General features: G+C 36.2%; 1 protein-coding gene across 1 annotated transcript in view; it reads right to left on the bottom strand.

Moving 5' to 3' along the window:
- The window catches only part of TUBGCP6 (tubulin gamma complex component 6), a 40,172-nt gene that overhangs the window by 8,585 nt on the left and 17,818 nt on the right, over nt 1–13,769 (bottom strand). The window contains exons 21-36 of the mRNA XM_077179036.1: nt 12,900–13,711; nt 11,259–11,422; nt 9,643–9,853; nt 8,944–9,117; nt 7,800–7,921; nt 7,395–7,470; nt 6,834–6,943; nt 4,942–5,033; nt 4,710–4,849; nt 3,800–3,949; nt 3,046–3,127; nt 2,880–2,968; nt 2,590–2,705; nt 1,837–1,975; nt 1,633–1,749; nt 92–1,391 (exon numbers count right to left, since the gene is read on the bottom strand). Coding sequence (XP_077035151.1) covers nt 92–1,391; nt 1,633–1,749; nt 1,837–1,975; nt 2,590–2,705; nt 2,880–2,968; nt 3,046–3,127; nt 3,800–3,949; nt 4,710–4,849; nt 4,942–5,033; nt 6,834–6,943; nt 7,395–7,470; nt 7,800–7,921; nt 8,944–9,117; nt 9,643–9,853; nt 11,259–11,422; nt 12,900–13,711 — 3,894 coding nt within the window. The remainder of the gene's footprint in view (nt 1–91; nt 1,392–1,632; nt 1,750–1,836; nt 1,976–2,589; nt 2,706–2,879; nt 2,969–3,045; nt 3,128–3,799; nt 3,950–4,709; nt 4,850–4,941; nt 5,034–6,833; nt 6,944–7,394; nt 7,471–7,799; nt 7,922–8,943; nt 9,118–9,642; nt 9,854–11,258; nt 11,423–12,899; nt 13,712–13,769) is intronic.

Here is a 13,769-nt window from a genome sequence, read left to right as displayed (position 1 = left end):
AAGAAAGGACCCATTTAGAAAATAAACATTCAGAGTCACTTTCACAAGCCCTTAAACAAATGCTGACTGAATAAACCTAATTTTATTTTACCTTCTTGTTTCTTTTCTATTGTATTTTCCTTTTTATCATCTTTAATATTAGCATCAGGAGAGTCAGATATCTGTGACTGTGGCAAAGTCTCTTCCTTAACTTGTGTTGGTTTTGCTTCCTTTCTGCTCCCTTCAGCAGGAGAGAACTCTTCGCTGTACAGAAGTGTCTGAACTGTGGAGTCGGATGAAGAACCCGAAATGGCTTTACGATGAGGTATGGGATCACTTTCTGTAGATGGGGCCCACTTCCCTATTTGGATGCTAGACTGGGATGCGTGTCCAAAGGGGCTCCAACGGGATTTCAAAGGCTCTGTATCCGACACCAGCTCTCCAATTTTGATGTGTGATTGCGAGGCGTGCCCGTGGATGTTCCAACGAGGCCGGGCTGAGGCCACCTCTGACACGTTTTCACCAATCTTGATATTGGCATCAGATGCATGACCATGGCTGCTCCATCGAGGCCTTGTAGGAGCTACATTTGACATGTACTCTCCAATCTTAATATTGGCTTCTGAAGCATGACCATGGATGTTCCACCTGGGCCTTGAGGTCTCTATCTCTGAAGCATATTCCCCAATTTTAATATGAGCTTCAGAAACATGCCCATGAATATTCCATCGAGGTCGCCTAGACTCAACTTCAGAAGTATAGCTGCTGCTTTTTATATGGGAATCTGAAGAATGCCCATAAGGACTTGAATGTGGCCGGTAAGTGTTCACTTGAGGTACATATTCTCCCACTCTAATGTTGGCATCAGATGCATGTCCATGAACATTCCAGCGAGGCCTTCTGTCGTCCACATGAAATATGTTTTCCCCAACTCTGACATGTCCCTGCCAAGCTGCAGATGGTCTGAGAACTGTACTGAAATCATACTCGCTCTGCTGATGCAATGGTGTACTGTCTTTTTCTGCTGCTCCTCTCACGACAGGCTGACTTTCACTCACTTGCAAAGTCTCAGAAAGATCTGAGTTAATATTTTGGAATGCTTCATCTAGCAAAGATCCTTGCACCCTGACAGCAACAGACTGTTCATCTTGTGACTTTGATAAGAAATCTTCTATATTCACATTGGAGTCAGGCAAGGACTCAGCACTGTATAGAGAACTACATGCTTTCTCTGAATTTTGGAGATTGCTTTCAGATCCTGTTGCTTTAGGCTGAAAATGCTCATCAGCATTATTATTTGCTGGCTCTGGCACAGGCAGTGCTTTGTCAGCAGAAGCAGCATATCTCTGTTCAGTCTCAGACTCTTCTCTGCCAACTGTCTCATTAGAAGGCAGAGGTTTCACAAAAGACTCCTAAAAAAGAAATAATTATTACACTGTATGGCTGGTCACATATCAACCTACTAAGTAAGGTATTATTTTATTACAGGATTAAAAATTTTCCAATTTTTCTGATGACTACATAAATGATAACTACTCGCCTTGCTGTTACAGTGAACCTTGTGTTTACTGAACTGAAATGAACCGTGAAATTAGGTCCCTTTAGGGAAACCTGGAACAGCAACTTGAAGTTTATGTAAGAAAATAAACTCACTTGTGAAGGTGGCTCTTTCTCAACAGGGGTTTTATCCAAAGCCAACTGGCACTGTTTATAAGGAATAATATCCAATTTTCTCCTGTAGCTTCCATCTGGAAGCTTTTCAAGCATTTCCTACAAATTAAAAAAAAAGAAAAAAGTCTTTAAGTATCAAGTATTAAATTTTCTAAATTACACTTCTTAAATCTTTTTAGGAGGTACCTCAATGCGTTTTTGATCTTCTAACAGAAACTTAAGACGGGCTGTTTCCAACTTGTGGCGCTGGATTTTCCATAATTTTCTTTGTTCCCTACGGGCTGCATCATCAGAAAGTTTACTATAATGGTCAATTAATTCCTGCCTAAACGAAGGTAAAAAGAAAGCTAAGTTACAGGTTTTTGCACATTGATTTTCATCTTCCCATCTAAAGAGTAAGACTTTTTAGCCCTTCAGAACTGAGAATTGGTTCTTGAAATGTAGAAGCCAGAGGCTTCAGTCACAGAGAATAAACAGGTGGAAAACCCAGGACTGCATTTTTAGTCAACATATATTTCTTTAACTATTTTGAGTAGGTCACTCATTTGGCTAAAGTAATTTTAGATTAAACAGAAGAAAGTGAAATATCAATCTAACTCCAACTGCTTTTTATTTCTGCTTTGACATACATGTGACCATTTTTGCTGTGGGCTCTGCTTTTAGATTTTAAGATGCAGTCAACTTTTTTCCCTGAAATTTTTATTATAGCAAAACCCAGACTGCATAGGGTTGGCACAAATTAGTGGGTCCCAGATTTTTTGGCCACTAACCATTTGTAACAAAATTGCTCCCAGATTACCAAAAATTCTTACATCTGTCTTCTAACTGCAAATATTACCCTTGTAGAATAATGTCTGCAAACTACTGTGAATTTTAACATACAATTATTTTTTCCTGAGATCTTTATGATAATTTTGAAGACAACTCAGATACCTTTACCTTGCTTTTTTTTCCAGTTCTTCTTCTAAAGCTTTCAGTCTTTTTTCTCTCTCTCTGAGCTCTCGGGCATAGCTGAAATCATCATCAATCTCCTCCTGCTTTATCGCAAGACGACGCTGCATAAATATTTAACACTTTTAAAAGCTGTTCCCAATACCAGCTGTAACACACACATCTACAAGAAGTTCTTATTTGTACACCATGAGCTACTAATTCAACTTCAGTACAACATATCCATTCATTTATCTGCCTAAGAAATACAGTCTGCCTCTAGAATGGCAGAGAGATACCTCTTGGTCCTTTGCAAACTGTTCTTTCAGCTTCTGAAACTCTTCCCGTTTCTTTGCATCCAAGGCCATTCGTTCTGATATTTGCTTGTCTGTATTAAAATAAAGATACTGTTAGTTTACATGAACAAACCCACTAGAGAAGACATAAAATACCACTATAACTTACCACTAATGGCTTTCAGTACTTTGCTAGCAGTTTCCCGAGCATGAACAATTAATTCTTGTTTGGCTATTTCCATGCGCAAATCCTAAAAATAAAATAAAATAAAACTGAATTTAAAAAAAAAGCCAAGGTGGAATTTTTTCTATTATTTTAGACTTGCAATACACTAATACACAGTTGCAAAGACAGATGCACATTTTATAATGGTTATTAATCAATTAATACAACAAAAATATGAATAAAAGAAGTAAGTAAATGCAAAATCTACAAACTAGTATTGAAAGTTAATACTCCAGATTTTAAAATAAACCAGATCCATCTGATATATAAGCTAAATTGATGGAATCTGAAGGCCAGAAATATCTTTGTAGTTAAAATGTTCTGAAAAAACAATTAGCCATGGAAATCATAAATAGTCTTATCTGGTTATTAATTATCTTACCTCATTTGTTAAATCAGAATCTAACAGTCTTTTCAGTAAGAGGACAAATCTCCTAAAGTAAAGAACTAAGATCAAAGTCTAACACTCATTTAATATATGAAAAGGCTAAAAAATGTCAACACACCACCTATACTTTTAAAAGCTATATTACATAATTTCAATATTTAATAATTTTTATTTGCTGCAATTAAAACTGCAATTTGCCCACGAAAAAATTCTGACTGTAAATACAAATTCTTTAGAGGTTATAACAAAAATGAAAATTTACTATTGTAAAAACATCATAATGAGGTATTTGTTCCTTTATTCACTTACCTTTTCCTCCTTGCTTATGGAACTGTATCGAGCAATTCTTTCCATTCGACCTACGTACACTGCACAATCTCTCTCTATTTCTTTCAATTCTTCAAGGGAAAAAATAACTGAAATCCGGGGAACAGGTATATCTGACCAACATATATAATGCTGAAAAATGAGAGATTTCCTTTTACATACATTTTAAAGAGTGTAAAATTTTATATTATGAATTCACATTATACATTTTTTTAACTTAGTCCTGCTTCAAGACACTGACACAAACCTCCATACAGGATCTATTTCACTTGAGGTATTAGGCTTACTCCTGACACTACATAGCTGATAATGAGCTGCTCTGCTCTGTTGAGACTGAGCAGCTCTGATGTTAAGGAGAATGCTTGCTACCTGGGAATGCCTACAGACTTTAGACACTTCTCTGGTTGTTTTATTTTTGGACATATAGAGAGAAGACACAAAGTAGTCGAACATGTTTTTCTTATCAAGGACAAGAATCATTCTGCAAAATACCAATAAACAGAACTTTTTGAAAATGCAGTGATACAACTGAAAGAGCTGTGCAGAACTGAGCCATGACCTGCTAAGAGTGAGGCAGCTTTAAACCAAAAAGGAGTAGTGCAAGAAGGGGAAGGCACTTGTTTGAATGCCTAAAACATTTCTGCTTTCAAAACAAAGAAAAAAAATACATCATGTACATTGTATACAATAAATCTGATGGTGTTAAAATGTATATTTCTGCAGAGAGGTGGTAGCAAGTAGAATGGATAATCAGCTCACAAGTATCTGAGAGCAAGTAATTGCCCTTCATCATCCTACTTACATAATCCCAAGTTTTGATAAGAGAGTGAACTTGCTAAAAACTCTTGCTCTAGAGAGTAATGTAATAGGAAGGAAGCAACCCAAAACTTACCCTAGGACAGCACAATTTCAGCAAGTTTATAGTTTTCCCACATATGTATACATCATTAGCAATATGCTTAAGAAATACAGGGACACAGTCTTCTACTTCTTTTGAAATCAAAACATAACCATGAGTCCAGTAATGCTTATCTGTGTAACAAAAAGATGGAAATACGTCTTTTAGTTATTTAATTAACAGCACAAATTATATAAATTAGAAATGCTCCATATATATACTGTACCTCTGAAACAAAGATAATCCTCATTCACCTGAATCATAAATTCTCCATAAACATCTCTGAACACACCACTATATACCCAATCATAGATAAATCTGAAAAAAAAATTGTACAATATTGAAAATCAATCCTCTTGCATTCTCTTCTTTATTACAGCCAAGGAGTTAGTATGCTCTTTAAAATCCCAAAAGACACAAGATATAGACAGGATAAAAAAGCCATCAATTAAGAGCTGTGACACTGACATTTAAATATGCAGGAAATTGTGGCTCTATACTTTGCTTAAACTATTTTTAATACAATATTTTAGCGATAATTAGTTTAGATAAGAACTACAATTAAACAATTAAAACAATGATTTTATTCCTGCATATCAATTTACTAAATATATATAAAAAAAATATACAGAAAACTTTGCAGCACATTAAGGGCACAGCAAGAGAAAAGCAGAAAGGATTTGTTTTAAACAGAGGTAATTTCAGCAGGAAGAAACTAAAAGGGTATAAAACAAAGATGCAATACCAAGTACTTTTTCCCCAGACCCAGAGACATTTTTAATATACATGCAATGATGAGAACTACTATTTTGGCATATTTATTCATGCTTTTTCATATTTTCTCTGTGTGAGCCAAACTTTTAAAGAAATAAAAAACCCACTACTTTTATACAATCTGAGGCTATAGATAAAAAGGCTCAGAGGTCCTGGAAGATTTTTTTTTTAATTTTTTTTTATTTTTACTTAACACTGTGCAACAAAGAGGAAGCATTTAACACAGCAAACTCTGCTCAACTTCAAGGTTGTAAGTAAAAAGTTAAGCACTTTTAAATTGTTAAATCTGATGCTTCTGTGACTTATTTGAGCAACAACTTGTATTATTTAATTTCCTTCAGGTTAATAAATGAGTGGGTAACACTTTATGCAGATAACAGAGGCTTCTTCCAGGGTAGTCCTGATCATGTATAATTGATGCTTCAATAGATATCTGCAGCAAATTTAGGAATCAATGTAGCAATCCAGATTTTTTTAGGTTCCATGTGATGCCCTTGGTATTTCAGAAATCTGACTTCCTTCTATAAATAGCAGGGTAAGAGCTGTGAAGATATTTCAGTGAGGCTTCTGGTAAATCTGAAATTAAATTTCTCTGAAGATCATTTCATGTAGAAGGAAGAAAACACAAGAAGGGTGGCCATGGGAGGAATCTTAAATTTAGAGCATTTTGACAGACTTTTGTTTTCTCTTGTATTTTCACATCTATTATGTAACATTGCAAACTGATGATGGACTACAGCTGTAATTCCTGTAAATAGCTTTAAAAAATTGACCATCTCTTCAGATGTCTGTAAACTAATAATTTTTAAATTGATGAGCACTGCTTAACAAGACTGTTGCAATCCAAGGAACTCTACTTTTAGTTACTCCTATTATCAGTTAGTTACGTGTACTTAATGAACAACAGATATTTTATTCATTTTCACTTACTAAAAAGCCCACAACAAAAGGACAGTGGAAAAAAGCATGAACTTCCCCAGTTTGTACAATAAAAGAAACTTGTCCATTTCCAGGTTCATGATTTTAACTGAGGTATGAGAAGAAAAAAAAAAAGTTTATCCAAATCTTATATTCCAGTATGAATTTCCATGACCAGCAGCAAGAATTAAGTCTTATTTACACATATTTATTTACTAATCTAGCCACACATAACCCCTTACATTGTTACTGAGCTAAGAGGGACAGAACAGCAAAATTAATTAATTTTAATATATACTGCATATACAGACATGTATTTTTTTCTGAAAATATTAAAAGCCACTGTTAAACACACAGATTTACTAACCAGATTACCAATTCATAATTCTTAAACTCAGCTATGCAGAGAACATAGTATGGACACACCTTGTGTATGGTTCACAGCTTGTCTTCAACAAAGACAGAAGAACTGGATAATGCTCATTGCTACAATTGTTGAGAGCCTCTTTGTACAGATATGAAAGCAATTTAACACCCTAAAAATGAACAATATTTTAACATTAGGCAACACACTTCACAACAACTTTAATAACAAAAATACATGGCTTGACATATTTCACTAAACACAGAAGGCAGATTCATCTCATTTCTTCCATCTATTTGCAGTTTAGATCACTTTACCTGAGCAATTACCTCAAGCTCACTTTATCATCTCTAGAGTGAGACAGGTATGTTTAGAGTTGGATTCACATGACTAGAAGGCTTATTGTGAGCCCACTGTTTATTTTAGGAATTGAAAACCCTGGACAAATTTCCAAATGTTTAAGTATCTGGAGAAAGTATTATAGTGCTTTAACTGGAGGTCCAGGATCATTGCTTTGCTAGCAGAGAGACCAGCACTAAGTATTTAATGTAAAATCCAACATATTTGAAGAATATTAACATTGAAACCCAGAACAAACATAAAAATATCAAATAAAAAATCACCGTAGGAAATGAAGCACCAGCTCCACCACTGATCCCCAGTGCTGTCGTTCCTATGCCACACAGTTCAGCCAAATACCTAAAAAATAGTATTAAAACATATATAAAAACTTCAACCAGGACTCTCCATGATCAGTGATGAACTTTGCTGAATTTGAATACTGTACAATAATCACACTATATCTGCTGAATGATAACAGGCATAACAAAGAAACTGAGTATAAAGACCTTGTATGTTTTCCCTCGAATAGTCTGGATATAAAAAAAAATTCTGTAAAACAGAGGAAAAATACTGATTTAATAAGACTAAGTAAGAATGCCCATGCAATATGGTCTTTTTCAGTGTATATGAAGAGATTGCACATTTTCTGCAAGGAAAAGCTTAAACATTTAATATCATTCTCTTACCTCAGCTGACGACCTAATTTTCTGAATAGAAAGCTGATTGTTAGAAGACTTAAAGTAGGAGGTGTTGACAAAACACAGGCTCGGTAATATTGAAGATACTTTCTCAGTCCACTTGTGAATGCCTGGTAGGAAGAGAAAATATTTAAAGTCTTACTGTGAAAGTTGTTAACAGTCTATCAATGTCTCTCATAAGCCTTTTAGTATAATAAATGGCATATGCAGGTAAGGGAGACTTGAACACCAAAGTAAGGGGCAAGTGAGGGTCCATGCAATGAGCCAGATGGCTCCTCTATACTCTTCACACATGCAGTGCATAGAGCCTGTAGCCATGCACAGTGAAATAAAACATCTTGGTTCAGATTCTTTGACTTGTCCTTTGAGGAGCTCCTCATTCTCTATAATACCAACCCAAGGAAACCTGCTTCCTTACTTTTATGCCTAAACTGGACACTGAAAAACACTCATCTAGGACTTTATCTAACAGAGAGACCTTCTTAACAGAAATTGAATAACATTGCTGTAAATCAAAGATTCAGAATGAATAGGTTTTCATAACTAATCCCAACTTAATTGTATGCATTAGGAACAGATTAAATCACCAGATATAACAGAGCGCACATACAGCTCAACATAATATACAGAGGACTGACATGGAAAATTTGCACTTAATTTTGAGCCAAGGAAAAGTAAAAAATCAAAAAGTAAAAAGTAGAGCTATTCAATACCATATTTTTCTACCTAAGTTTTTATGTTTGAAAAGTATTATATATATATATATATACACACACAGTGTACTAAGAAATTTCATGTATCCTAATTTTATACATCTTTCTGTATAAATAAATAATGTTTTTAAAGCATTTAAAAATTTTAATTCTTTAGTCCACAACAGAACAATATCACTAAACAAAAGGTAACAAAGACATTTTACTGTATGTTTCAGTGCAAGCAAGCCCTCAGCACAGAGAGCTGAGATTTAAATTCAGCAGTACTGTTCCTTGCTGACCTGGGATGGAGCATTACACTAAAAATACCCTGCAGTTTTGCAGAATGCAGAAATTCCAGCTTTACATGAAATCAGTCACCTTCTCTACCTCAGATAATTGGCTCATTAAATCCAGTTGATTTAATGCAATTGTTTTACCTGAAACACAAGTCCTTTGCTGTATGAGGAATCCAAAACTGGCTGAAGAGAAAAACGACTCAGCCGTGTGTAATAGGTTCCATACTCTGCAACTTCCGAGAGCAGGTTATGCATTGTCTCTGGTGATGTTCCAGACACATACACCCCCTCCTTTATCACAAATGACTGAGCAGCCTAAGAGGATATAGGGAGGGAAAAAAAGAAAAGGAAGGCAGATTCAGTGATTTCTAGAGCTGTATTGTGATTTAAAATAGCAAATACTTACACACAAAAAATAAGAGCAGATGAATTCTCAGTTTAGAGACTCAGGTGATTGAGTCTATATAGCTAGGACAGTGAGACAAACATGGAATTGTAGCAAAATTGTAGGAGTAGGAATGATGCCTTCAAATATAGAGAATAACACCCTTTACTTAATTCCTTGAAACCCAATTCTACAAAATTTTTTACATATCTATTTTCAAGTACTCATAAACCTATTTTCCCTTTAGAGAACTACAAATAATCTTAGCCTATTCCAGTAACATAATTACTGCAATATATAAATACTGCCCTGTTGACATTAGGCAACATTCAACTTCTTAACACTTGTCACAACTGCAAGATCTCAGCAGAAATAAATGTATTGAAGAGGAAACGTCTATTAAGGAAAAAACCAAAAAGATTTGACTAGGAAGGGCAGATAAAAATCCTCCCTACCTGATTGAGTGAAAATGTAGTGGATACCACACCAATGAGGACGTTCAAGACATCCTTAACCAGTTCAGGTTCTTTCACCAGCACAAGCTGAGGAAGCTGAAGTACAGTATTAGTAAACAGCTGCAATTCCCCTTCTCGAAGTTTGTAAAATTTGTCAAAAGCTTCTCTCCCAGCTTCAGTAAGATACGGTTCCTCTCTTTTACCAGGTGGGCTGTGTCAGAGTAAACACAACATTACAAGGTGATTGTGTGAAAAGAAGGAAATACATCTCATACAGGAAGAAAGAAGCATTTCAGAGTTTTGCACAGACAGAATTCCTCACAGAAAAGTTACTTGTAATATACATTTGTAAGGGAATGTACATTCAGTCAATGAAACCATAGCTCAAACTCAGTGCAGAGAACAAATACATAAATACATAGATAATTTGAACATCAGTTCAAAGAGACAGAATCCTTGGCACAGAAGTACCAGCTGCTTTTATGGCCCTCCTTGATGCAGTTTTCACACTAGGAAAACAAGGAAAATATATGCCATATTTGCATGGTTCATTTAATGCTAATATTCAAGTAAGTTGAAGACAAATACACTCCAACTGCTAGAATGAACTTCTATTAACACATTTTACTTCTTTGCAGTGAAGATTACTATCCCCTCCAAAACAATTTCTATTTCCAATTCTTCCAAAACCTCTGAATTCTAGTAGCAGGTATTACACAAAATCAGTCAGGCATATAGTCTATATATGACTCTTAGACCCTTACAGTCTAAATGGCAGCAAGGAAAACTGTCTTATTCTAGGAAAAAAGCTCAAGTGGGCTACAGTGGCTTTGAAAGGTCAGAACAATGAACTTCTGAGTTTCTAAGTCTCAGAGATAAAAAAACACTGTTTAACAATGCAACAGCACACCACTAGATTATTATTTAAAATTAAAGAAAAGATACAGAGCAAAGCTTCTCCAAGAATCAGGCTCACCACTGGCCATGTGAAATCTCAGAATACCTGCCATACCTACTTCTTCTTTTACCTTCCATTTCAGGGGAGCCAGGTAACCCTTAACAGGACTGCAGAGAGCTTTCTCTCAGGAGATGTATCTTCTACTCAAAAGCCAAAAGAAATACAAGCCTAACTAGACCATCAAGAAATCTGCTATGATTTTCTCATTTGTCTACAGGATGAGGAAAGGAATACAATACTCTACAATATTTGATATTTGTTTAAATATTTGTTTAAATCTTCTACTGCTCTATAATTACCACTTTCTCTTTTGAAACTGAAAATATGGAATCATTTTATACTGAGACAAATTTCATAGCATGTAAGAAGTCAAAATAGTTAGAAAAATGCTGCATTCACACAGTTTTCCTAATCTCTTCATTTTTTGACAATGGTGATTTTATCTCTTCCTGTGAAACTGCTGCACTCTAAGAACCAGTCTGCTGAAATCACACAACTTTTATTCCTTTATTCTTATTAATGCAGCATATTGAAATCGGTGAATTACACATGCTCATTTCACTATTTATACTGAGGTCATGTGGAACTAAGATGCAATGCACCTTCACACATTTGCATATGGTGCACAGTAAATTTACCAGTAAGATCAGACACATACTAGCCAATTCTTTCCCAACATCTTCGTTTGCTGGGTCCATATGTAAGCACTGCATCCCACAAGTCTATGTCTGGAGTCATGCTTGGCTCTGACTGAGAATCAGGAGTCAGGTTGGATGCTGACTGGAATCCCTCATCTTCTGACTGGTCTATGCTTTGGGGAACCTGTCAGAAAGAGTTCAAATGTCAGACATGGAAACATTTTACTGAAGACACATTTGTTAATGAAAAAGATGCTTTGCTGTCATTTGTGACCAAATGACTCAATATGACCCAACCTCTCTCACCTACCCTCCCATTATATCAAGTTTAAATTTTTATTGTAGGCACTCTTTTAAATCTTATGAGTCTCTATAGGTATTAATGCCCATACATAAAAAACAAATCACCTTCAAAATAATATACTCCACTTGTTGGGGTTAAATTTTAAACTTTCTTGTTTGGCAAGCATATAGTTCTACAAATGGAGAATCTCTGATATGGACATTCAACAATGTGTAGCACTAATACTGCTTTACCATTTGTTCCAGGCAAAGGATCCAGGCCACAGATCTTCAAATTCGTAAGCATTTTGTTAACTATGACTAACACAGTTTGTTCCCCAATTCACATGCAGAAAACCTGTAAGTGTCCAAACAGTGTATATGCCACATCCTCAACTCCCACTCAACAGGACCCATATGTGCAGAATTATCCTCAATTTTAGTAAAGGACAATCACACCCATGTAAAAGGCAGCATATTCCTCAAGAAATTGCAAATTTTCCAGTCTGATGGAAAGAGTTCAGCACTAACTCAAAAAGCTTCTGCCTCCTCTAGGTTACAATTTACATCCACATGTGAGCACTGAATGGCACAGGGTTTTTCTATTTAATGTGTTTGCCTTCAAGTTTCAATTCAGACCTGAATTAAAGGAATTGCAAGATCTATCCATATGATAAGTAAAGGGAACAAGATGAGGATCTAAGGGTAGGCTATAAATAAGCCTACCTACACACAGTAAAAATGGAAAGAAGAAAAACTCTGAAACTGTATCTAGTACTTCTACAAGAATATGCCAGCAAAAATAAACAGAATGGACAGCAAAAGCGGAAAAGATACAGTAGAAACTGTACACACTGAAAACGTTATAGGACAATAGGAACTGGCCATTGAATGGAAAAAAAACCAGAAAAAATGCTTTCAGATATAACAAGCCAAGACAACAATACAGCAAGTTAGGTAATGCAATCTGAACAGCAAAGCACATACATTCAGACAGGGATGCTTAGGCAGTCAGTCTGAGCACTGAGAAGCAAGCAACAGTGCAGAGGAGTTCATCAGACGAAGCAGGCAAAAATGCAAGTGAAAGGTTGCTAGGGTGGGGAAGGTATGGATACAGCTGATGGCTTAAATTCATAAAGCCTATGGCCACATGATGGGTTTTGACACAGCTAAAGGGCAAGACCAAGGTTTTTGTTATCATACATCTCCAAAAAGCTTATCTGGTTCTCTACAAAGGAAAGGATCCCTGCTCCATCCTAAATTCCAGTGCTGTATGCTTCTGTCACCAATTAAACTACTATCTACCTTTTTAACTATAGTTTAAAGAGACAGATGAAAGCATGCATACACTCCTTAGTCCAAAACAAAAGATACCATACTTTAATTGCAAGCCCAGACAAATCTGCATTGTCAGGCACTGGTGGTAAATCCAGCTTGATGTCCATATCATAGGTGCGGCTGTGGACAAGAGCACCGAAGAGCGAGACGTGCGTTTCCTTCTCAAACTTGTCCCCAGCAGGACAGCTCTGAGAGAACAGCCCTATGGCAGGGAGCCCAGTGCCAGGGGCAGCCTCCATGATCTGAAGTGTCTGCTGAATCGTGTCGTTGAACTGACATTCTTCGTTTGTTATCAGAGACTGTATGTCAGCTTCAAACACACTAACATCATAATAATCATAACCCTGGTATTTGACATTCCTCCCAACATATTTGTTGTTCAGAAAATAGTCCTTTTTTTGTGGTACCAGCTGAGGAGGACCTGTTCCAGCGAGCTGTACTAAGAGATCTAAGACAGAATTAACTTCAGTAAATGGTAAACATTCAGCTGTTTCCAGTTCCTCCACAAGATTCTCCAGTCTATCCGCTTGAGCACCTAGGCCAGCGACTCTCAAGTTGAAAGACAGCATCAAAATTTTGTTCTTCACTGGGAGTCTGGAAACGTTTGATTGCAGTTTACGAGCCTCATCTTGAAAAAGGTTCATAAACAGGGCATTATAAGCAACCCTTTTCAAATTTTGCTTAGCCCTTCTCTTGCTGATCTTCTGCCTGCCTAAGTGAACCTTCCATGGCAAAGCTGTCAGGTGTGCTTCACACAAGTCATTGAACAGCTGTGTAATGCTCTCCATTTCAAATGAAACTGTCAGGTTACGGCAGGTACAGTCTGGGTCTCTGATTTCATGGGAAGGAAGACCTGAAAAATATCAGGAGAAGGAAAAAACTCTTAAGGTACATAAGAAATTGGTGAGTAT

The sequence above is a fragment of the Agelaius phoeniceus genome, chromosome 5, assembly GCF_051311805.1.
Source record: "Agelaius phoeniceus isolate bAgePho1 chromosome 5, bAgePho1.hap1, whole genome shotgun sequence".
In the NCBI taxonomy this organism is placed as follows: domain Eukaryota; kingdom Metazoa; phylum Chordata; class Aves; order Passeriformes; family Icteridae; genus Agelaius; species Agelaius phoeniceus.
This window is presented reverse-complemented; position numbering and strand designations above follow the sequence as displayed.